The sequence below is a fragment of the Amphiura filiformis genome, chromosome 4, assembly GCF_039555335.1.
Source record: "Amphiura filiformis chromosome 4, Afil_fr2py, whole genome shotgun sequence".
Classification (NCBI taxonomy): Eukaryota; Metazoa; Echinodermata; class Ophiuroidea; order Amphilepidida; family Amphiuridae; genus Amphiura; species Amphiura filiformis.
The window spans coordinates 3,511,809-3,537,371 of record NC_092631.1 but is presented as its reverse complement, the minus strand read 5'-3'; the positions used below and the strand labels follow the sequence as shown (position 1 = coordinate 3,537,371).

Genomic DNA, 25,563 nt, shown 5'->3' with positions numbered 1-25,563 from the left:
AGGGCACATCATAAGAGCAAAGATTTCTTCGTTCCGACTGCTAAGTATGCATGTGAATGTACCGTACACAAGGAGCGATTGACGAATAGGGTGCAACTTTACTAGTCTTATTACAAGATTGCCCTACCCCAACCCTAAACCCTAATCCTAAACTCCGTAAACGAGGACTGGACTCAAGTCTAACAAGTTGCACCCTATTCGGTTATTATACCCTTTTTGTAACAGGTGACTTATCACTTATCATTATAAGTAGTCATGACAACCAACATGAAGTGGGACATCCAGTGGTCACCTACTCAGTCAGATGTGTTCCTGACCTATGGGGCTGACCGCACTGACCTGAACCTGTACACAGTGGAGGCGGTTGCTGAGGACTCCGATGCCAAGTCACAAGGTCAACATATATCTAAGGAAAGAGCGGTCAAGTTGCAGGCTTCTAAGTTGGATCTGTACATTCAGACTAAGTCAGATCTTAGTCTAATCAAGGTAAATTATACTAAGAAAATTCAGTGTTGTCAATACTTTTTTCAGTGCCATGGCACTGCAAATTGGCTTGGCAGGTTGCGGGAATGACTCTCAAGTAGCTCAATATTTTTTAAAAGATTTTAAGATCATGCCTTATTAATATGATTACATCTGCAGAATTTGACCACTTGTAATACTTTTCCCTTTCAAATTCATACCGTATCTCGTCCCGGGGGCACTTCAATATGAAATGGATATAGATGTAGGGGCTGGCACTTTTGTAGTATGGGGCATTCGGTGAGAACCAAATGTAAAAAATATGGGGGTCATTGGGTGAGAGCATGATAAGTAACAAAATCAGTGATAAATGGAAGTTGCTGTTCAATTGTAAGGGTCTTTGGGTGACAGATCAAATGGAAAAATAGGGGGTGACAGAGCATGTGTTCATAAAAAAATGGGGTCTTTGGGTGACAGCGACGCTGAAAAAGGGGGTCTTAATAGCTCTACATACATGTCACCTCAAAAGTGGGAATGCACCCCCCCCCCCCCTCGACCGGTATTAGAAGATTTGTCAGAGTTGAATAAAACAACATTTTAATTAAACTTCAAAGGATTAATTTATGTTCAAAATTTTTTTCTTCAACAGTGTTTTGCCTGCTATCCCAAACCAATCCCAGAGAATTTGCTGGCTCTGGGATTATCCAATGGCAAAGTGGTTCTGTCAGCCTTCAATACCGATCCTAGCCTGGATCAAAGTGGTTTTGTTGGAGCAGAATTTCTTCCAAAACATAGCAAGATGTGCTCCAGTTTAGCATGGAACCCAGCTGATAATAGATTGGTAAGTGGCAAAGTGGTTCTGTCAGCCCTCAATACCGATCCTAGCCTGGATCAAAGTGGTTTTGTTGGAGCAGAATTTCTTCCAAAATATAGAGATAGCAAAATGTGCTCCAGTTTAGCATGGAATCCAGTGGCTAAGATTGCTCTGTTGTGTGATGGCCTTCAGACCTGATCAAAGTGGTTACATGTATGTGGGAGCAGAATGGCTTCCAAAAACATGGTAAAGTCGTTCTAGTGTTTTACCAAATTCAGTATATACATGTACATGTAAGTGTTTGGTGAGGTTATCAAAGACTCATTCGGTGAAGCTTTGAACATGAATTTTTTCATGTAGATGCCATTTGGAACCTTCAGGTCATATTTTTCTAGTTTTCTAATTTTGCTCGAATAATACAGTTTATTTATGCAGAGTAATACATTGATCTGATAGTAAATGTGTCGAGGAAGCCACTGGTCAGATTTATATTGCAGTTATTGAGTTATAACAAATTTTAGGTCAAAACAAAAGTTTTTGCTATTTCCACCCTCAAATCATGCACATGGGGAAAAATAATACCCGTTACAATGACCCTCTGAGATCTCACATATTTGGTGTGTGGTTTTATGTTTCTCAATATTTGAGCACAGACACCGCTCGCTCAGGCACTGCTCTGACATGTTGTAAGAGAGACTCAACTGGACGAGAAATTTGACAAGTCTTTTTGTATTGTTGTGTTGCTATGGTGATATTTACAGTGTTATCTCATATTTTTTCTTCTTCATTTTTTTTAGATTGCAGTTGGATATGATAGATATCGTACCGACCACTGTCTGGCCATATTTGATATTACAGCTAAAAATGGTAAGTTTACAATGTAATTATTTTGTTTGATCAGACGTTGGCAGAAGTAAGAGTTTTGTGATATATGGTTAATACTGATACTAATTGCAATCATAATGTTTTGTTACTTCATGTTCGCTCAGAATGCCCTTTAACAAATCAGCAAAACCACCAATATTGATTTTACTATCCAGATCTCATCTTTTTGTAAGACTGACAAAAGTTGCAGGGTTTGAGTCAAAATATTGGGGTCGGATTTTCAAAAATGGATTTACAGCAATTTGGGACATACATGTGATATATATTTTCATCAGTGTAGTAGTTGAATTTGATTTTAAACTTGGAAAAATTGATGATTGTGTACTCTATACATGTAATCACTAAGCAATTAACACACTACATAATTTACAATGTTCTCTTCTCTAAAAAAAAGTAAAGGAGTCGAACCTGCATTTTTGGCTCTGAGCGGAGCTTATCAGTGCCTTTGTCATGCAACTAACTAGCATTCATTTTCAGGCCACAATACGCTGTTGGTTTTTATGCTAAGGATCATTTAATGACTGATATGAAGGCTTAAGTTTCGTTTCTAAGTTTGTCTAAGTTATTTTTGAATCGATTGCACTCCAGATTTTATTGAAATTCAGGCGATAAAAGTATTATTTTTGGGTAAAAAGACCAAAATAGTCACGATAATCGAGTTATATCTTGGTTCCTGTGTGTGCTAGAGATTATTCTGGTCTGTATAATTTAAGATGCGTAATACAGACGGAAACCAATGGAGGTACATTTCTTAAGATTTAGTTCAGATCAGAAATTATTTGACTACTTCTTAACTTTTCTTCACTATTTCTTTATAATTTCAATAAAGAGATAGGTAAGGAATGTCAAAAATAGTCAAGAACATGTCTGAATCTTGAATAAATCCCTAATAAATCTGAACAAATGACTTTTCTGGGGACTATTTGGCTTATGCAAGTGCAGTACGAAAGCACTGTGCCGATTTTTTTTGTTAAAGGTCACGCTTTTACCGATAAGCTGCGATGCTCAACAAACTTCGTACTTTTCTATGAGGCTATTTTGAACCAATAAATCGATTAGTTTTTCTTGATTGATGACATCACCATTTCTGAACCAATTCCCAAACAGGTTTTTGTGATTGATCGATTCTTGCAGTAGTCTCATTAGCAGCCAGTTTGGTTCCGCCCTTCCACACAAACATTTTTGTGGAGGGAGCGTAACCAAACTGGCTGCATAGGAGACTAAGTTCACTGACCCACTGACCTTGCAAACTCAACCACAGAGAGCTACGGTGCATAATCGAGGTGAAAATACGCTAGTTTGTTTACATGAGCTCATGAGCTTCTGGTAAATGTCATTCAAGCATTTACGAGCATACCATAATATTTTTTTAATTAAATATAAAGATGTTTATTTAAGTTATTTGTTAAGTTCAGTGATGGACTTAATCTAGAAGTGGTTTGATTTTAGTTGTAAACGCTGGACTCGACCGGCATGACAAGTTGAACATGTGAAGTTCCAAATTCGAAGCCATGTACTACTATTCCATGTACGTAGGTCTCACACGCATACCTAACTGCTCCGAGGTTATACTGACTACTAGATTGTCTACTTTTGTACTTTCGTAAGTGATGAAATTGAAGAAAAATCATGAAGTGAAATCTATCAGAAATAAACACTGATGTGATGTAGGCTAGTCCTGCTTAATCGGAGTACAGCATCCAGGCAGATCCAGATCCGAACAGAACTTACGATTGTTCGGTTGGACCGGGTTCAACACACATGACACAACAGACATGTCAGGACAGAACAGTTTTGGTGTTTACAAAAAATGCAAATGATCTCAAGTCACAAAATTTGTTATAAAATTTCATTTATTGTCTCGCCTCAGTATTTCTGTCTGTCCGGGGTGTGGATGTCCGTGTGTCCGTCCGGAGCTGTATCTGGGGAACTGTAAGACCTACGGGGCGCTTACTTGGTGGGAGGAAGGTTATCTAAGTTTGTTCCGTGAATTGTATGTTTTCGGTGAAAATAATGCAAATTAACATAGCTAATTTGCATAATTTATGCGAAAATCAGCGCAAATTGATAAAATTTCATTTCTGAACTTTGTTCAGGATGGGACTTAGTAATCACTATTTCCGTCTGTGTGTGGGGGGTGGGATGTCCGAATGTCCGTCCGAGCTGTATCTGGGGAACCGTAAGACCTACGGGACGCTTACTTGGTGGGAGGAAGGGTATCCAAGTTTGTTCAGTAATCATATGTTTCGGTGAAAATATGCAAATTAACATAGCTAATTTGCATAATTTATGCGAATATCAGCGCAAGTTGATAGCGGCGCATGGTAACGAAACCTTGTGACAGGAATGATACACACCTGCTGATCACCTGATTAGTTTTTGGCGAAAAGTATGCGATTTAGTTGTTAAGTTGCATAATTTATGCGGAACGTTAACTACAAAATGGTTGGAAATCTGAAGAAATCCGCCTTGTGAAGCTGTTTCTGGGGATCCGTAAGAATGCTAAGCCCTATGATGATGAAACGTGGTGGGGGTAGCATGACCAGAGGATCTCGACCTGATTCGATTTTCAGCGCAAAATATGGTAATTACCTACCTAATTTGCATAATTTATGCATAATATGCAAAAACCTTTTTCTCGGAGACTAGGGGTCGCACGCTCTTCAAACTTGGTGGGCGGGTGCATCTTGACCCCAGACAGAACAAGTTTGTATTGGTTAGTGGGTGAAGGTCACTCGAGGTCATCCAGGGGTCATCTAAGGTCAAATTACTAAAACTGTCGTATGGGCATGAAACTTGGTGGGTACAGTTAACATTTAGAGTCAAATTTTCTGACGGTCATTTTGGGGTCATCCGAGGTCACTTTTGGGTCATCCGAGGGCATATTACTAAAAACTGACGTATGAGCATGAAACTTGATGGATACACTTAACATTATGAGTCAAATTTTCGGACGGTTATTTCGGGGTCATCTGAGGTCACAAGAGGTCATCTGAGGTCAAATTTCTAAAACTCAGTATGGGCATGAAACTTGGTGGGTACAGTCAACATTTAGAGTCAAATTATCGGACGGTCATTTCGGGTCATCCGAGGTCACCAAGGGGTCACCTGAGGTCAAATTACTAAAAACTTGTATGGGCATGAAACTTGGTGGGTACACTTAACATTTAGAGTCAAATTTTTAGACGGTTATTTCGGGGTCATCTGAGGTCACCAAGGGGTCATCTGAGGTCAAATTACTAAAAACTGTTGTATGGGCATGAAACTTTGTGGGTACAGTCAACATTTAGAGTCAATTTTTGGAAGGTCATTTCGGGGTCATCCGAGGTCACCCAGGGGTCATCTAAGGTTAAGTTACTAAAAACTCGCATGGGCATGAAACTTGGTGGGTACAGTCAACAATTCAAGCCAAATTTTTGGAATGTCATTTTGGGGTCATCCAAGGTCACTCAGGGGTCATCTGTGGTCAAATTACTAAAACCTCATGTGGATATGAAACTTATTGATGGATGTATTATGCTCTGCAAATAAGATATAGCTACCAACCAGCAAGATGTATGATTGCATGTGATCTGGCACATACAATGTATATGATTTCACCTGTTGCACATTCGACTGCAATTACTTTCACATTCAAAAAAGCACAGAGCCACAGCGCCATTGGTGCTCTTGTTTACAGGACGGAATGCCCATCTCTCTTTTGTTTGCGATTTTGTGCTCCACCTTGAAATGTTGCTGTGGGGGGATCGCCACGTCTCCTCCACAGCAAATCTTCCCAGCTTTTAATAATGCCGGTACCCATTTATAAACGTGCGTGGAGAGGAGTGATCGAGATAAAGTTCCTTACTCAAGGGCACAACAGGATGGCGTCGCCGGTGCTCGAACCTGCAATCTTCCGATTGTGAATAGGAATCCGTTCTGCTCTCCTAACTGTGCTCACTGTGCTCTCTTCTCTATCTCCAATGGTCTAAATATTGATCAACAGTGATATTATACATTCATAATTTGATGTAAATACTATTTTGTGTTAATCATGTTGCAGTAACTGAAGTAGCCTCCACACATCAACGGTATTACTCCCTTGGCCATGGCGTCTCAGCACCTGGGAGCAGACCTATGGCAGAAATGGGTAAATAATATCTTCCTGTTCATACATGTATCTGTGAATCCATTATCAATTTCAGAATAATTCTGGTATACCCTGCGCACAAGTATAACCCTAACCCCAACCCTAACCCCAACCCTAACCCCAATCCTAACCCTAAAAAATAGGGTGCACGCTGCACAGGGTAAACCAGAATTGTATTGAAAACACAGGGTGCGCAGGGTAAACCAGAATTGTACCGCAGTTTCAGGAAACAATTTTACCTCTTTTCATCACAATTGTCCTCACTCCTAGTTGTTGGTTTGAATATTTCAAAGGTCGAGAACCAGAAAGCCTTTAAACTCACAATCACCTGCTCCCACAAAATGAGCATAAAGTCACTAGGGCACTATAGAAGATACAGTCCATTAAACATGACAAAATTCAGTAGAAAACAAAATAAATTATTGAGTATTGATATTTGAAGACCAATGCAAGGGGTCATCCTAACAATACATGTTTGGTATGATTTTAATGGGTACCGTATTGAATAAGGATTTCAAATCTGGAATATCTCGGAAAGTTATTTTGTCAACTTTATGCTCATTTTGTGAGAGCAAGTCATTGTGAGTTAAGGCTTTCTGGTACTCAACCCTCAATGAGCTATTCCATTTAAGATCCACACCAGGGGTAGCGTTAACCCCCGATCGGGGGTGAATGACCCTCTAAATTAAAAAAATATTAATTTTTCACCCTCCATATATTGGGAATGTGCAAGCTCGGGGGTGAACTCTGACCCTCTACTTTTGGACCTTACTCCTACTCCTGACTACACTGCAAATTATTTTTCACCCCCGAGATTTAATTTTCACCCCATGTATTTGGATTTTCTGCAAGCTCAGGAGTGAAAAACACGGCAAAACAACCTCCGACTTTCGGGCCTTAAAGCCACCCCTGATCCACACTACCCTTGTGGAAGATTTTGGAAATATCTTCCACAGTGGGGAGGGGTATGAATTTCAAATGGAATGAACACATTAGCAGCTCCATTTGAAACTTGCCCTTCATCAATGGAAAATTCAGGTTGAATCTTTTCAGAGGGGTATGAAATTCATATGGAGCTGCCTAATGTGTTCATTCCATTTGAAATTCATATTCCCCCTGTGGAAGATGTTTTCAAAATCTTCCACAGGGGTAGTGTGGAATTTAAATGGAATAGCCCAATTTGTTGGTATTAAAGGTGCATGACCAGATTGTGGTCCCATTGTAACACATTGTGTTTTCTACGTCACATTGAGGCCCACCATCCAAACATTCTTATTCCAGATTTTGAGTTAAATTGCTCTTAAATTGTAGAAGCATAGATGTGTTTCATTTTGATGGAGTACATTGTAAAGTGGGGAATGAGGGTTTCAATTTGGTCAAGCACTTTAAGGGGGTACTACACCCCTGCCCAATTTTGTGCCCATTTTTGCATTTTTCTCCAAAATTATAGCGTATTGGGGACAAGTAAGATATGTATTTTATAGGGGCAAGGACTACAACTACTGCACTGGAAATTTTATTTTAGCACAGAAAACAGTTGTGGAGTTACAGTCAAAAATGAGGGGAAACCAATATTTGATCAATAAATCAATAACTACTTGCCTTGATTTGCTGAATTTTCAGTACAGTAGTTGTAGTCCTTGCCCCTATAATATACATATCTTACTTGTCAACAATGTGCTATAATTTTTGAGAAAAATGCAAAAATAGGCACAAAATTGGACAGTTTTGTAGCATCAAATTGATGTTTTAGTTGTAATCTTATGGTAGTTGTAAATGCAAAGTTAAGTAAGTAGCTCAACACTTGCTTTTAATAGCCTTATAATATCAGGCAAAGTTTCCTGATCGACATCGTCAAATCTGGCCAAAATTTGAGGATGATGATCTGGAATTTTTGCCTTTATGACGAGGCTGTTAAAAGCAAGTTCAGAGACTTTATGTTAAGTTTATAATTATCTTTTAAAGTTTGTACTTCGGATGACTGGCTGGTGCATTATTAATTGCCTACCATTTTCAACATACTTGTAACTCCTCCCAAAGTAGCACCCCTGAGAACTTTTCTAACTTTCATTTATTTAAACGCCCTCTTTCACTATACCATTTTCACATGATATTGGGTCAAAATTCATAATTGAATCACAAAAACAATCTGGGCATCAAATTTGATTGACTGCAACATATTTTATCTTTACCTTTTTTTCCTTTCTATAACCAGTTCAAGGAGAGATGTTAAATTCTGTAGCATGGCTCCCACACAGTCCACATTGTTTGTTTGCTGGCGTAAGCAATAAGACTATTAGAATCTATGATATAAGAGGTAAGTCATAATTGGGCTATTCCATTTAAAATCCACACTACCCCTGTGGAAGATTTGGGAAATAATTTCCACAGGGGGAGTGAAAATGGATTGAACACATTGGGCAGCTCCATTTGAAACTCTCTCTCCCTCAGTGGAAGATTCAGGTTGAATCTTTCTCAAAGGGTGTATGAAATTCATATTGAGCTGCCTAATGAGTTCATTCCATTTGAAATATATGTTCCCCCTGTGGAAGATATTTCCAAAATCTTCCACAGGGGTAGTGTGGATTTTAAATGGAATAGCACATTCCATTTGGAAGATAAATAACTTGATTCGTTATAAAAGTAGGAAATAGAGTTATGCACCGGGGATGAGGACAAACAAAGACATTGCTTGGAGAGCCATGACAATGAGGAAAAGTGGCTGATGTATTTTCTTCAAAAGAACAATGATTTTTTTGTTTGGTTTTCTTTAGGTGCATTTTGACAAAGCATTTTATTTTAACAAATGATTTCTATGAACCAAACTGCTCATTTATAGGCATCAGTGTAATCAAGTTATGAACATAAAAAATTGTTGTGCCGAAATATTGTAAGATTTCTGGAAAAAGTGTTTATTTTCCCTGAAATTTTCACAATAACATATGTGCCTCTTTTTATTTAGAGTGAACTAATGAGGTGAAATGAAAGAAACCATGATTTCATTCCAGAGCATTTATTGTGTATCAAAGAATATGATTACAAAATTTCATATTTTATCACAAATACAGCATATTTAGACCTTTTTTGTAGGGTATTTTAGTTCATTTTTAAATACATTACATATGTGTCAAAAACACATTTTGAAGGCATTTTATCAAAATCTTATAATATGTAGTAATAAAAACCTACCAACATTTTAGTGATTAAGGGGTGGGGTATGAACGTTTGGGCAGTATTTATTGTGGGACATTAGAGCACATCAGACATATCGAATTGCATTCTGAATATGAAGAATGTCCTTCTAATATCAAATAATTTTGATTTTTTGAAATTCGCAATGTAATACACATTTTATGGCAAATCATTAAAAATTGATATTTTTGATATTTAACAGTACTCGAAGTAATCTTTATAAATCTGATGAGTGTATGTAGATGGGATGAAAAGCCGAGATCAATTGAAAATTTTGACCTTTCGTATTGAAGATATGGATTTGTTTTCACAAAACACAAAAAAAAAATCAGGTCTTTTCGGGAAAAAAATCCATATCTTCAATATGAAAGGTCAAAATTGTCAATTGATCATCGGCTTTTCCTCCCAGCTACATACACTTTAAGAACATATCATTAGATTTATAAAATTTACTTCGAGGACTGTTATATATCAAAAATGTGAAAAATATCAAATTCTAATAATTTGTCATAAAATTTGTATTGTATCATGAATTTCAAAAAATGAAAATTATTTGATATCAGAAAGACATTCTTCGTATTCAGAATGCAATTCGATACGTCTGAGGTGCTCTCATGACCCACAAAAAATACTGTCCAAGCGCTTAAAACCAGAGATGTCAACAAGTCATTTTTTGCAAGTCAAGTCAAGTCACAAGTCATCAAATCACAAGTCAAGTCGCAAGTAAGTCACTGACTTTTCACAAGTCACTACAAGTCTATTCACCAGTTTTGTGTTTGCTGGGACAGGACCCCGGGGACATGACTCCGAGTTTTCAACCCGACATACTTTTACTTCAAACGCTGATCCCGTGTCGCTGATTGAGGGCACTATTTATTTATGTATTTATTTATTTCCAGTTCAGGTTATGCCGGACACGAGGCCCGCCAGCGGGTTATTCAGTAATGTAATTGTAGGCCTATTAATATTCATAAATTCTATCCATAAATTTCAATATACAGGAAAGTAACCTCAGACTTGCGTTGGTAGCAAGTCAATTTTTTCAAGTCCAAGTCCAAGTCATTTTGTCTAAGTCACAAGTAAGTCAAGTCATTTTGCAAAAGTTGCAAGTCAAGTCACAAGTCCCAAAAATAGTGACTTGAGTCAGACTCGAGTCCAAGTCACACGACTCAAGTCTACATCTCTGCTTAAAACGCTCATTCCAGATTCCTTAATAACTACTACTTTTACACTTTTTGTTTTTTTCCTTTTTGAACAACAGATTTAGCGAGCTATAAGAAGGCAACTACTACCAAAGCAGTATTTGGCATTACAATAGATCCCCTTGGAGAGAATAGGTTGGCGTCATTCTTTGAAGGAGTGGTGACCATTTGGGACAGCAGGAATTTCGACAAACCTATATCCTTTTTTAATTGGTCTCAAAAGATTACACAGCTATGTTCCTCTATAATATAGCAGGTTGTGTTTTTGTTGTCCTTGAGACAGTAATGGCAGTGCTGTTACACACATGTAGGCGTGCTGTTTCTTGTGTGTCGGAGTACACCTGGGCAATTTAGGTTTAGTTCCACCTTTTAAAAAGTGAGAATTTGGGGTGGGATTATACCCAAATCTTCAATTGAACAAGATACTTAGTTCCAGGTGATAAAGTAATGACTGTTTTTGAAATCAACACACTTATTGATTTCATTAATGAGAGATGATGAACAACTTGTGTGCATGCATACGCATGTTATTTAAAAGAAAATTCATTCAGTGTTGGAAACTAGGCTGTGACAAGAACTTAATGATACCTGATGCTTTTGCAGTATTTTGTTGCAATAAAGTGGTGGTTCTGAAAAGAGCTGTTCAGTAAAGATTGCCCAATACAATAGAGAACAAGCGACCATGCTTATCTGCTAATGTAAAAAGGTTTGTTGGCTCTGAAAACACAACTTTTATTTGAATAAAATCATCTTCAACAAATCAGTAAAACTACTGGAATTCTATTATGGTGGTTTATTTGAGACAATTTTAACATAGACAGATGAAGTGTCACTTCAGTATATCAGATAATGGTGATATATCAATCAAAACGAGAGAAATTAATGACCTTTTTCCTTAATTCATATATATATACGTGTTAACTATCACCGAGGCTAGATCCGTAGTAAAACTGGCATGGAGTCCACACAGATATGGTGTGCTGGGTGCACTTTGTAAAGATAGCTCTGTGGTTAAGCTTTACAATGTACAACATGTTTGTAAGTAGCCATAAAACTGGCATGGAGTCCACACAGACATGGTGTGCTACAGTTTTTGTCAGAGAAGAACGTAACAGCACTTTACATTTTGAGAGCGTGCAGAGCGTAAACACGGAAGTAGTGTTCTGTTTGGCTGAATCAATAGTCTGACAATCATAGCAAGAGACCGATAATTGTGATTGGCCAATTTTGCGTCAAATCGTTGATCGGCGCAGATCGGTGCCTTTGAAGTGAACACAAAGCTCCGCATATGTCTCTCATTAACAGGGTGCTCGCGTCCATCTGAGCAAGATACTGCTGTTCTTCTCTGAAACCCAGTGTATGTGCCCTTTGTAAAGATAGCTCTGTGGTTAAACTCTACAATGTACAACATGTTTGTAAGTAGCCATGGTTCCTGAACAGAAACTAGGAAGTACTGAATACAAACACTGAAAACTAGGCAATTGAGTTATTACAGTTGAAATCCATATACCCTATGGAAGACATGACCTTAATATCCCACACAGGGGGTGTGAATTTCAAATGAGTTTACCTGAGTGGGTGACTCCATTTGAAATCTACATTCCCTCTGTGGAAGATTAAGGTCATGTCTTCTATAGGGGCTATGGATTTCAACTGGAATAGTCCATTCAAAGAAGAGAGTAAAAAATCCATGATCGCCACTCCGCTAATGTAGACAATGATCTCCACTTATATAAAGATTGAATGAAGACAAACAATGTTTTTTTCTAAAATGTTTTCATCATTTCTTGTTTTTCACAGCTGGGGAAGTAGAATATACAGAAAGACTTATACATCGTAAGTATATCAACCATAACTATTGTCTGCTCGACAACCTCATGCATAATTATCCTGGGTAGGATTAGCCTTTGTTCACTGGAGAGGCATGAACAATAGCACTACATCGCTGTTTCAAAGTAAAATGCAGATAACATATTTCAATACATCCAAAGGCCCAGTGAAATATCTCCTGTGGTGGTTTCAACCCATACTTTTCTATGAGTTATTGTGAAACACGATTGTACTTCCAATATCGAACCGCTTGTGTAATTTAACTCAAAACTTAAGAATCAGATTATTTTTGTCAGGTACAAATATTAAAGCACAATATGAAAAAATCTCACCACCCCTTTTAAGTAATGTTGCAATGTGTTGCCTTTGCATATGATGCCAGCATTTTCACCTTATGATTTTTGACTTGTAAAGGGAGCAATGATTCATTAAAGTATTTTGCTTTTTTCCTCAGCTTGCCGATCACATCAAGTATCCACATTTGCATGGCATCCGTCGGTAGAGAATCAGATGTTAACAGTTACTCCGACAGGTACTCTCAAAGAAGTCATAATCCATGACCCCATCTCACTGGTGAGTTGCTAAATGTGTGTAAGTCAATCAAAGAAGCAGTGTTGCCAGTCTTCAGGAAATTTACTGATTTCAGGAAATTTTACTCAATGATTCTGTACAAATGTAGGGATATTTTTCAGGAATGTTTTTGTCATTTCAGGATTTTTTGACAACACTGACTGTCATTGTCATTGATGTTGTTATCAAATTTCCCCATTCAAAATACATAAACATGATTCAGCTTTTTGCTGAATCCCGAGGCCCAGCGTACAAGATGAAATCTTACTTATTTCCTCCCTCACCATTTAGTGTTAAAAGGACACTCTGTCATGTTTGGCCTCAAAGGGATATTCATTTGGTCAGCCCAGTTCTGAACAGTGTTTACTCTCTCTTGAAATTGGGTCCACCAAATGAAGCATATTATACTAGTCCCCATTTGTGAATCTTATCTTCTCCTGCCTTCTCAAATGCCTCCTTTGGCCCCCATGATGGACCAGATTGTGTCACATATATAGCCACAGGAAAACAATGGTTTATTGATAATGTATTCTACAGTGAATATTCTAAGACAAGTGAGTAAGAAAAAAAAAAACTGAGGGTTGAGAATCAGAAAGCCTTAACTCACAAGGAAAACCATTGTGAGTTAAGGCTTTCTGGTTCTCAGTCCTTGAAGTGGCCTATGAGGTAGGCTAATCATTGACTGATCAAGTAAAGCAGGACAATGCATCACAACTTTTTGAGTGTTTTGCCACTTTCTCCATTTCTGTTTTTCAGACATTATCCTCATTATCCACGTGTGTACTAGCATCTGGTAGAAAACTCCTTCATTGTACACCAGATGTAGGGAAGCAAGTTGATGACATATCAACCAGAATGAAAGAGAGAGCCATGAGTGGATATGGTCTCTGTGTAAGTACACATATATTTGTAAACTTATTGAAGAAGTGAATCGACTCCGAAATCAACACCAGTACTTTGGTTTTATTGTGAGAATAAATTTAATGATCATTAACAATGAGTGGAGAAAGTAAAGCATCATTTGCAAGATAAAACATCTTAAAATTGTAATTGTAGTATTTCGTCTTTGACACACTTGTTGTAATGTCTAATGGTGTTTTTTTAATATAATATTTTGCAGAGTGATCCGCTGTCCAAGAATTGTGAGTATGTGGGTCCAGGAGATCAACATTTAAAGAAGTTGTGGCAATGGCTGGACAATATCCTTTTTCATTTACATGTAACAGTTGAGTTGGGGCTCCAAATAAATATATGCATCTTTTTTCTATAACAGACGTTCCTTTCTTGATTTGATAATTGGAGACTGTATTGGAATTGTGCCTGTATCAGAGATGTAAATTTTCTGGATTTATCTTGAAATTAAGATCTGTGGCATAAATTTAAAAAAAATCCAGGTTATTTTTGTACAAAAAGAAAATGAGCATAAAAAGAGCAAAAAATGAAATAAAATTGATGTTTGATGCCATACAAGCGCCTTGCAATTGTCAGGATTTGGACAAGTATCTGTGTAAATCTCTGCTGTATGTGTCATGAACCTTCATTTGTGAGTCCTTAAATTTTGTGTATAATGAACATTTGCTCTTGATGCAGACATTCCTGCTCTGCTCTTTGCTGCTTTAGTCTCTCCAGTGGTTGGCTTTGAAAAGTAACTTACTGTGGGAAAGTTTTTTTACTATGGACCTTTCAAAATAAGTAACAAAACATATTGGAAAGTAAAGCATTTACAGGATTTGCTCTGAATCAAGTCAATTAAATTAAAGAAGGAAGTTCCAACACGGTGTACATGTTACTGATAGTGGATCCCCCCTTTTGTTGTGATAAAGTGACAAAGCCTCACCACACTGTGACCCCAAATTGCTCCAAAAAACGCTGACCACTGTGGCTCCAAATCACTCCATTAATGCCGACCATCGTGGCCCCAAATTGCTCCATATAATATTTTTACCTCAAAGTGGATCTCTGCAAGGCAAATTAATTGAAATGGACTAACACCCTCAGGGGGAGGGGGTGGTGCTGTTCCATTACACCTTTCCTTCCAATTGCAGCTTTCCCTCCCCTCCCTCCCTCCCCCACCTCATCAGCAGGCCTGAGTATTGTTGAGATTTTCTTGCATTTCCTTGACTCTCCATCTCCAAGAATCAAATCTTTGAGGGACAAAGAGAAGATGATGAAGAAGACCAAACCAGGTTTCAAGTACTATGGAGTCAAGGCGCTCATCACAGGGGAGGCTAGTGGAGGAGAAGGCTCCAAAAGTGATATTGATACTGTGGAATGGAAAGGAATCAATGAGGTCACAGAATCTAGGGTCTTTCGTAGTTCAGAACGGTAAGTAAACCGAGTTTCAAGTACTATGGGGTCAAGGCGCTGATCACAGGGGATGCTAGCGGAGGAGAAGGTTCCAAAAGTGATATTGATACTGTGGAATAGAAGGGAATCAATGAGGTCACAGAATCTAGGGTCTTTCGTAGTTCAGAGCGCTAAGAAATTTTTGTGTTCTCTGAAGGTTGAGCCTCGCATTCTATGATCAAAGCAACATTGTTTCCTTATCAGAACTTGTGATGTAGTTCACGCTTTGGTAGGTTTTATTGGTAGGGTCATTATGTATAGTGTCAACCCTGTGATACTTCATTATTCACTTGCCCTTAATAAGTAGCAGGTATCCTAGATTTTGTTCAGTCTGCCTAATGTGGTTTTCGACGACCAAAACGCACACTGTTTTATGGGCGGATAGACTTTTCAAGTAGGGTCGGTCGGCCAGCCAGGATTTTTTTTTCTTTTTCTGGAGGCTAAAATTCTTGCAAAAAAGTGTAATTGCAGAAACGTAAGATTTGTATCTGTTCCTTTCCATATAAACTGAGAGATAAATATAATTGTCTTTGACATGTTAAAGCTTAAGTGAATAACTAAAATTGTGATATACACCACTTTTTTTTCAGATACTTTGCTTTGCAGTTGTGTGGCTGGGGCTGGGAAATCTCTCAAGATGAGAATGAATTCAATGAATTTATACAGAGGTAGGTAGGAAATAATAAAATCATGCTTGGTTGAAACCTAAATGAAAACAAACCATTGAACCATGACTCGTTAAATGTGGGTAACCTGATTGACAGCCTCATCCCCCCACTTTACCCCATCAACATGCAGATTTTGGTATCAGGTGAAAGCTCATATTTTTCTCATTAACGTACTGAAATTAGGTGTTCCAAATCAGTATATTTTGGAAGAAATCATTAAAAAACTGTTGAATTAGTCTCAATTGCGGTATACCACATTTGAGACTAATTCAACAGTTATTTGATGATATCTTCGGAAATACACCGATTTGGAACTCCTAATTTCAATATGATAGTGAGAAAAATAGGATCTTTCATTTGATACCAGTTTATCACAGGATCATGATGGTTATATTAATATAAAGACTGTAGACTACCAGTATCACGCTGTACAAATGTCACTTATTCAATAAGGAGTTAGCCACATTTACAAGGAACATTTACATGATCTTTTTGCATGAATACTTGAAAGGGACAACATTTTATGTTATACATAAGTTTTAAAAAATTTGATTTTCCAAATATATCAGGTCACCTTCCTTTATGATATGTTCAGTGAACATGCGTTTAACAACAAAAAAAAAACAAAAACAAAAAAACCATCAAGTGACCCAAAAATATCACCATAAGCTTGAAAAATCTGGCAAAAAAGTGATTATATTTTGCAAACATATTTTAAAAATGTTCTGAATTTTGTTCAAAAAATTCAGTCAAAATTAATACATTTTGGCCAAAACACATGATTTTCACAAATAAACAAAAACTAAACACAAAATGCAAAATTTTGCTCGGTCGGGCCAGTGAAATTTGTTTTTAGCCGCTTTAGCTCGTTGAATAGCTTCCTATCCTTCATTACACAAGAAAAGGATATAATCTTAGCAATAGAAGTTACCACATTAGTTCCCATATTTGAAAATATTGTTCATATTTAAATTAAACCAGTGGCTCCGAAGGCTTGTGGATGCAAGCCGCAGGCTACCACAGCTCTGAATAATATAGTCATGAGACTAAGTTAAAATTTTCTTATATATTGTTCATATTTGTTCTATTACATATTATACAAGTGGCATCAATTTTCATTGTAGCTATAAACATTTTATTTTAATTCTTTTTTGATATTCAGGTTAGAAGGTGAAGGTGATTTTGAGAGAGCAGCTGCCATAGCCGTGTTTAGGGTGAAGATAAGACAAGCAATAGAAGTACTACATAAAGGAGCTCAGGTTCAAAAAACAGGTACCAACTCACTGTATACAGAATAAGTCGTGTTTCATTTGACCATGTGGGATGATTGGCCAGATATATGAACAAAAAAATGAAAATAGATAGGTAATTTATAGATGGAAGTGTTCAAGAAGTAAAATACTGTATTGTCTGTAATAAACGCTCCGGGGTGTTGCATTTTTCCAAAAGGGGGGCATTTGAATTTCCAGTGAAAGAAACTTTAAAATTGAGTTAAATTTCCCGATGGTGCTCCTGTAGAAACAAGGGATTTACGAGCGTGGAAAATCGTGGTAAATACAACAAAATTACACTCGTAAGTGCATCATCAAGCAAGAATCTGATGAAATTAGTGAATAATTAGGCAGTGAAATGGATGGAAGTTTGAGTCATAGTAGGTTTTGTCCATGCAATTTAGCGATCGTCACTGAGATGACATGACTCAAGTTTTAAGCTTACTCAAACGATATGGCGTGGAAATGTTTGCATTTTTGTCAATTTTTCATTGAAAAATTGGAGGGGGGTTATTAGAGGCGGAGCGTTTATTACAGACAATACGGTATGTTATTTTTGGCCTATTTGGAGTCTTGGCTTCTACAGTCTAATTCTTTACAAGAGGTAGACTAAAAATTCCGACATGCGTTATGCTGACATTATGTCAACGTAATGAATATTTTGACATTTGGAGATGTCTACAAAAAAAGAAACAATTTGGGTTATAGGAAGTGCAACAAAACCCTCCGGCTGACTGCATACTGCAGAGCATCATATTATTAGACATTTTATTGCTAACGATCGCTCAAACAATTTGGATAAGTATGTTGCCAACTGACAGCCATAGCTGTTAATATACACCATATCAACCAAATTATTTCATTCATTTTGTGATTAATGTGAACCAATTTGAACGACTCCCGGCCGCACTGCCGATCCCAAATTTATGTTGACATATGTCGACATTAGGATTTTAATTATTCTGACATGTTGACATGAACAAATCATCTCGACCACAGCACTACTAGTGTCTTTCTTCTTATTTTGTTCAGATGGCAATGTTAGTCTCAATGCTATCGCCATGGCGTTATCAGGTTTCACCAAAGAGAAAAATGCTCTGTGGTGTGAAATGTGCAGCTCATTGTGTAAAAATCTCACCAACCCGTACCTGAGGGCGATGTTTGGTTTCCTTACCACCTGTGACAACAGCTATGATGCAGTACTAGTAAGTATACATGATACCACTTACTCATGGGGAGCACTCAGTACAAATGACCATACAGGTCAATTGTAAAAACATTTACATGTTTTTTTGCATGAATCTTGACAGGGACGACATTTTATGTTATACTTCAATTTCAAAGAATTCTATTTTCAAATATATCAGGTCACCTTCCTTTAAATTGTAACAATAATTTGAGGAATCAATGTGTGGAGCCACTTTGGAATAGTGGTCACCATTTAATCGTGATCCTAACTCTAATGCTGCAAATATTCTTATTTTTGGGCCTTGGGTGAAACAATTGGGGTGCCGGGGTATGTGTGTGCAGACAATGTTAACCTTTTGCCAAAAAATGTTAACCTGTGGCTTCTTTTGTTGATTTCTCCCACATACTTTAATGGATTTCAATGGGACTTAGATGCAATGACCCTTGGGTACATTGACATGTGTGATGTCAACAGGTGTGAAGTCAAAGGTCATCTGGGGTCAATTGAGGTCATTTTGCAAATATTTTTGTTTACAAAGCACAAAAGCCAGAGAACTGCCCTCTGGCTATGACACAATTTACGCACTGTGCAATTTTATAAATCTACTAGTACTTGTTTAATGGAAAATTACATTTTGGACTAAAAAAGAACACAGTGTGTTGGGGCTTTGACAAAGGTCGCTGATATAAGCAATTTTGGGCCTCGCTGGACTGCTAGATACTTGGCAAAAATCTCACAATTTTAGGAAATAAATATGGCACAAAGAAGGGAAATTCAAACAATGAGCTTTCAAACAATGAAATTTCAGTCTTTCATTGTCCAACAATACACATTTTATGGGTATGTTTTGCTTCAATTTACAGCGTGAACCTGGTCTAAGTGTGGAAGACAGAATAGCCTTTGCCTGTCTGTTTCTAAGCGACATGCAGATCTATGCCTATGTAGAGGAACTGATGGACCAGGCTATTACTGAAGGAGACTTACAAGGCATTCTACTATCAGGACTCACAAAGGATGGTGTCACACTTCTACAAGCTTACGTTGATATGGTAAGTTTATCAGAAATTATTTAATTTTTTTTAAAAGCAACTCAATATATTTGGTCTCATCATAATGGGCTATTCCAGTTGAAATTCACACTCCCCCTGTGGAAGATTTTGGAAATATCTTCCACAGGGGGAGTATGTTTTTCAAATGTAATTGGTCAGTGTTAATCATTTTGTAACCCACACTCTCTCTGTATTTTAAAAGTCTTTACTTATCTTCCACATCTGGAGTGCATAATTCAAATAGAAGTTACCGAATTGTCTGTTGCATTCAAAACTCATACTCCCTCTGTGGGAGACTTTAGCTAAATCTTCCACAAGGGTAGTGTGGGTTTTAAATGGAATAGCCCAATAAATGCTCCCCTCTAATAAATGCAACCCTTGTGATTTTTTAATAAGAAAGTGACAGATTTTAGCAAAAATTTCCATGCCGTATCATGAGTATTCAGTAAGCTTAAAACGGGCATCAGTACTGGCTATCACGATCGCTAAGTTGCATGGACAAAACCTATTCTAACTCGAAATACCATCCAGTTGTTTGCCGAACGGAAGTGGATCATACTTTCGATTTTCGCCTCGATTTGTTAAGCTGTTTTCACTGAAAATTTGCCTCTGAAAAATTAATGCCCCTCTCGAAAAGTTGCACAACCCCGGGGCATTTATGAGACAATGCGGTAACTTGATTTGTACAGTTCATATTATTGTCTTTTGCTTCACATTACTGTCGTACACGTATCTCAAAAGGCTGCCTTGTGTGATTGTTATTGTGGAATAATACCCTACGCACAAGTATAACCCTAACCCTAATACTTACCCAACCCAATTATAACCCTAATCCTAACCCACCCTAATTATAACCCTAACCTAACCCTAACCCTAAAACACAGAATGCGCAGGGTATACCCGAATTATACCGTCATCTACTTTTGATGAGATACACCGTAAAGTTAACTTTATGAATTCATTTTGATGTATTTTCACAATTACAATATCATTTCCATTCATAAAAAAGCAGCATGCTGAAATATAAAACAACAATATGAAATACAACAATGTTAATAAAACTGGCATATGGTTTTGAAATACGACAGTATGTGACGCAGACTACGATATGTGACCATCCACCACAACTGAGCCCGGATGTCGCCAGTGCCACTATTGAGATATGCTCCATTGAACTTAACAATAAACAATAGGAAACAAAGGATTTATTGACTGTTTTATTGATTTTCACTACTTAAATGTCAAGTACATGATATACATCATTTTAAAGCTAATTTCAAGTAGAATATTTTGGTTGAATATCTCAAAAATGATGATTGGCGACTTCAGGGCTGGATGGTCACATATGTCATTGCATATGATTGTGCGCAACTAGAGTGACATTCAATATTTATTGATGTTCAATTTTGTGTTGCTTTATTAGACAGCAGATGTGCAGACAGCCAGTCTTGTTGCAGTACAGTGTCTTCCATCAGAATTATGTAAAGACCAAAGGGTTACACACTGGATAGAAAGCTATAGGAGTCTGTTAGACACATGGACATTATGGCATCAAAGGTAAACATATTGTGAAATTGCATTTATGTGTTTCAATAATAATAGCAGAAGATTTCACCAGCAATCTAGTGTTCTTGTTTGAGGTACAAAAGGAAGTCACTCTCTCTCGCCACTGCTTACCCAAACTAGATTTCTAGTGAGTGATTTTCCACTCGCCATAGACAATAAATGTCACTTCTAAAATCAGACATCGAATCAGCCAATTCAGTATTTAATCGATTCTGTGCCCCCTCCAAGCCGAGAAAGTCGCAAATTTCACATAGTGATACCGGTATTTGTGAAAATTTGACCACTCGCCTAGCATCATTTTAGCGAGTGATTAAGCACTCTCCTTTAAAATCTAGACGGCAAGGCCTGAGACAGCTGTGAGAATGATCAGAAATTCTGGTGAAATTGTTTATCATTTACTACACTGGCATTTCTTAGGTATGTTCAAATGACCTTTATTATTATGAAAGTTCTGGTGGAGACAGTAAGACTCTTTGAAATACTGTGTGAATCTCATCGCGATATCCCATCAGATTTTACCCACGATGCACTATGTTCCAAAGTACAATAATACTCACTTATTTTTAACACCTTTGATAAAACGGTGTCTCCGCTCTTCTTTTTAACAGAGCTCGTTTTGATGTCCTCTACCACCAAGGAACAGCCAAGGTCCCTACGCCGCAGCAAATCTTTGTCAACTGTAACTTCTGTCAGACACCAATCTCGCCTTGCGTACTAGCCAACACACACTCGAGACATTTGGCTCAATTCAGGGGGCCGTCTCGACAAAAAGTAAACAAGGTAGCAAGCGTGCTCTTTTATTTTGATAGCAGAGCATGCTTCGATAACCCAACACATAAGTACTAGTTTTCTTTCTTCCCTTAATTATTATTTTATTTTATTTTTTTTATTTATAGTGATGCCACATGGATTATCAGATTGAAAAATTGCCTTTTGTCAAGACTATTGGGCTGTTCCATTTAAAATCCACAATACCCCTGTGGAAGATTTTGGAAATAAATTTCAAAGGGAATGACCATTTTAAGCAGCTCCATTTGAATTTCATACACCTTCTGAGAAAGATTTAACCTGAATCTTCCACATGTGGGAGGGTGAGTTTCAAATGGAGCTGCTAATGTGTTCATTCCATTTGAAATTCATACTCCCCCTGTGGAAAATATTTCCAAAATCTTTCACAGGGGTAGTGTGGATTTTAAATGGAATAGCCCATTATTAGCATGTTTCTACTGAGCACACATACAATGTTGGGACATGGATGACTAACCTGTTATCCAGCTTAGTAGAACTGCCTATACCGTTATTTTTGACACAGCATGATAAAATCAAACCTGCTGTGAGTAGGGTTTTACTCAGTTGCATACCACTATGCATACGATGTATCCATAAAAAGTGCTCTCGGTGGAACGGCATGTGTATCGGTAATTAAATGCATTTTGGTCATTTGGTGTTTGAAGAGATTAGACCCAAAGAGTAGCAACTCAGAATTGTCCCATGCGTAATGCTATTGACCTTTTCGGTAAATCCCATAAGCCTTTGCGAGTACACCTGAGATGTTGTCATTTGACATCACGCTGACATGCAATGTGCAGTAACTATGTTCGCTAAATTATGTGCGCATCGGTGTGACGCGTATTGACGTCAAATGACGACATCTGAGGTGTAATTGCAAAGGCTTCTGGGATTTACCGAAAAGGTCAATTGTAAATACGCCATATTGGTTTGTTGTCATGCTTGGAGGCCAAAAAGTGACCTTTGGCTATTATCAGCAAAACTCGGAATCAGACAATAATTTGCATCTTTAAGCTTGAGCTTTACAAGATTTGTGTGTGTAGTATTTATTTAGCGGGCATTAATAGCACAACGTATTGGATGCAGAAAATTAGCACAAACAAGCACACACTATAAAAGTTGACCGGGCACATGGCAAAATAATCCAGACGTACACTCATGGACGCTAAAGATAACAGACCAATCGCAACCAGTCAAAAGTCACAGCATCACCCGATAATGAGGGCTGATTGTTCCACGAAATGTGACAGGTGAGCTGCTATGCACGTACCGCGTTTTACGGTCTTTCATGTAAACGCGAAGACATGCAAAGCGCTATTGGGTATATGAGAAGGCATGTGACGCTGGTGTGATTGTTAGACACGGCACAATAGAACAATCGACCCTCATGAATATGCGAGAATTCACAGCATGCAAAACACGAGGACTTTGACTGGTTGTGATTGGTCTGTAGTGGTAGTCTGCTGGCACACTATTTTGCCCTCCATGATAGACACACTCACATGGCAGAGTCGGTTCTCTTTGGGGCTAATCTCTTTGGTTTTGCCACATTGTAAGTAGAAACATGTCAATTTGACAAACCAAGTTGTGTGTCAGAAGCTCACACAAATAAGCACTTGCGCTCTTTAGTTAAAATTTTCATTATTCATCCTGATAATTTTAAATATTCATGAGTTTAAAAAAATCAAATTTCCACAGATATTTAGAGAATTCCTGTTGATCTGTATGGCATCATCCCCATCTGTTATTTTCTATACTTAAAATTTAAGAGGGTTTGGTTTAGTTTAGGCATGGTATAATTATGTTGAACAAAAATGGAAGTAAGTACATTTTGTGCTAGTAGGGTAGACACAACGTCTAATTTGGCCCTTTGGCGCTATTGGTATCCTGATAGGTACCGATGGCTCTTTCTTTGGTACTTTGAACATTGGCATGGTGCTTTTGTTTTTTATTTAAATAATAAACGATACCACTTACGCAAATGTTAATTATTATGCTTGATACAACTTATTACATCACCAAGGTATGATAGAAAAAGTCATCAGTACCTTACCGGGCAAAATTAGAAGAGGTGTCTTTAGCTTCCTTTTGGAAAAGAAAACAATATCATCTTCAATTGAGTTATGCTGCCTTCACTGTAGGCATATGTTTTTTCTTATCCTACAAACTACACACACATTTATTCTTCTTCTTCTTGTAATGATGGTGATGAAAAAGATAGTGTTAATTCATTGCTATAATTGGGAGAAGGGGAAAAACCAAATGATTTGTCTAAATCCAAATAGTCAAATATCAACACAGAATATGATTTAATTTCAAGAAAGCCTCACATAAATCCCAGAAATCTAGTATCCCTTCACTTGTCTATGTTTTCTGAGTGGGGCACAATGCACTTTATTCTCTGCTTTTTCTTGATTTTGATTTTGAGTTTGAATTTAATTGAGTTCAATTTTGTTGATTTGATTTTATGACCAACTAGCACTAAAACATATGCTTGACTACTACCAAATAACAGGCATGTACTATTACTATAGTCCATTTGGCTTTCTCGAGACAGTAGCATCCATGTGAGATACAGGCGTAGTCAAAGACAGTGTATTTGTAGGGCGCAGTCACTTTGCGCAACATCGCATGCTGAAGATGCACAACCTTTGATCGTGCGTGTGTCACACACAGACGCTATCGTCTCGAGAAAGCCAAATGGACTGTGGTCATTACAAATGGATGATGCATCTCTTTCCATTCTGAACTGGCATTTTGTAAAGTTTGAATTAACTTGTAACAATAATTATAACTCAAGGAAACAATGTGTGGAGCCACTTTGGAATATTGGTCAGCACTTAATCATAATCCTAACCCTAATCTCTAAAACCTAATCATAATCATAACCTTACAACTTAATCCTAATCTTGTGGAGTAGCTGCAGTTGATGGCTATTCCACACCAAAATCCTTACACCCCCTATGGAAGACATGACCTTAATCTTCCACACAGGGAGTGTGAATTTCAAATGGGGTTACCTGAAATTGAGACTCCGTTTGAAATCAACACCCCCTGTGTGGGAGATTAAGGTCATGTCTTCCAAAGGGGGTATATGGGTTTCAAATTGAATATCCCAGTTAAGAGATACGACCCAAAAGAGATTATACCCAAAGGGAAGTTACTCAGAATTGCCCCATGCTAACGAGTAGTTATTAATTAGGCATCCTGGAACTCTTTCTGTGTTTTACCCTGTAAAAGTCAAAAAAAAATTACTTATCACAAAAAATACACAAAAAACCTTTTTTACCCTGTAATTACCCTGCATTATTTTACCCTAAGCTTCCCTGTATTCTTCCCTGTAAAGTGTTCAAAAATAACAACACAGGATTACACAGAAAAACAATTTACACAGGATTACACAGAAAAACAATTTACACAGGATTACACAGAAAAACAATTTACACAGGATTACACAGAAAAACAATTTACACAGGATTACACAGAAAAACAATTTACACAGGATTACACAGAAAAACAATTTACACAGGATTACACAGAAAAACAATTTACACAGGATTACACAGAAAAACAATTTACACAGGATTACACAGAAAACAAT

General features: G+C 37.5%; 1 protein-coding gene across 1 annotated transcript in view; it reads left to right on the top strand.

Moving 5' to 3' along the window:
* Positions 1 to 241: 241 nt before the first annotated feature.
* The window catches only part of LOC140149629 (GATOR2 complex protein MIOS-like), a 59,999-nt gene continuing 34,677 nt past the window's right edge, over positions 242 to 25,563 (top strand). The window contains exons 1-19 of the mRNA XM_072171709.1: positions 242 to 486; positions 1,112 to 1,303; positions 2,074 to 2,143; positions 6,204 to 6,290; positions 8,506 to 8,607; positions 10,744 to 10,880; positions 11,599 to 11,722; positions 12,485 to 12,520; positions 12,969 to 13,087; positions 13,841 to 13,975; positions 14,205 to 14,337; positions 14,675 to 14,729; positions 15,221 to 15,409; positions 16,021 to 16,098; positions 17,261 to 17,370; positions 18,402 to 18,574; positions 19,422 to 19,607; positions 21,031 to 21,164; positions 21,782 to 21,953. Of these exons, the coding sequence (XP_072027810.1) occupies positions 256 to 486; positions 1,112 to 1,303; positions 2,074 to 2,143; positions 6,204 to 6,290; positions 8,506 to 8,607; positions 10,744 to 10,880; positions 11,599 to 11,722; positions 12,485 to 12,520; positions 12,969 to 13,087; positions 13,841 to 13,975; positions 14,205 to 14,337; positions 14,675 to 14,729; positions 15,221 to 15,409; positions 16,021 to 16,098; positions 17,261 to 17,370; positions 18,402 to 18,574; positions 19,422 to 19,607; positions 21,031 to 21,164; positions 21,782 to 21,953 (2,463 nt within the window). The 5' untranslated portion in view covers positions 242 to 255. The remainder of the gene's footprint in view (positions 487 to 1,111; positions 1,304 to 2,073; positions 2,144 to 6,203; positions 6,291 to 8,505; positions 8,608 to 10,743; positions 10,881 to 11,598; positions 11,723 to 12,484; positions 12,521 to 12,968; positions 13,088 to 13,840; positions 13,976 to 14,204; positions 14,338 to 14,674; positions 14,730 to 15,220; positions 15,410 to 16,020; positions 16,099 to 17,260; positions 17,371 to 18,401; positions 18,575 to 19,421; positions 19,608 to 21,030; positions 21,165 to 21,781; positions 21,954 to 25,563) is intronic.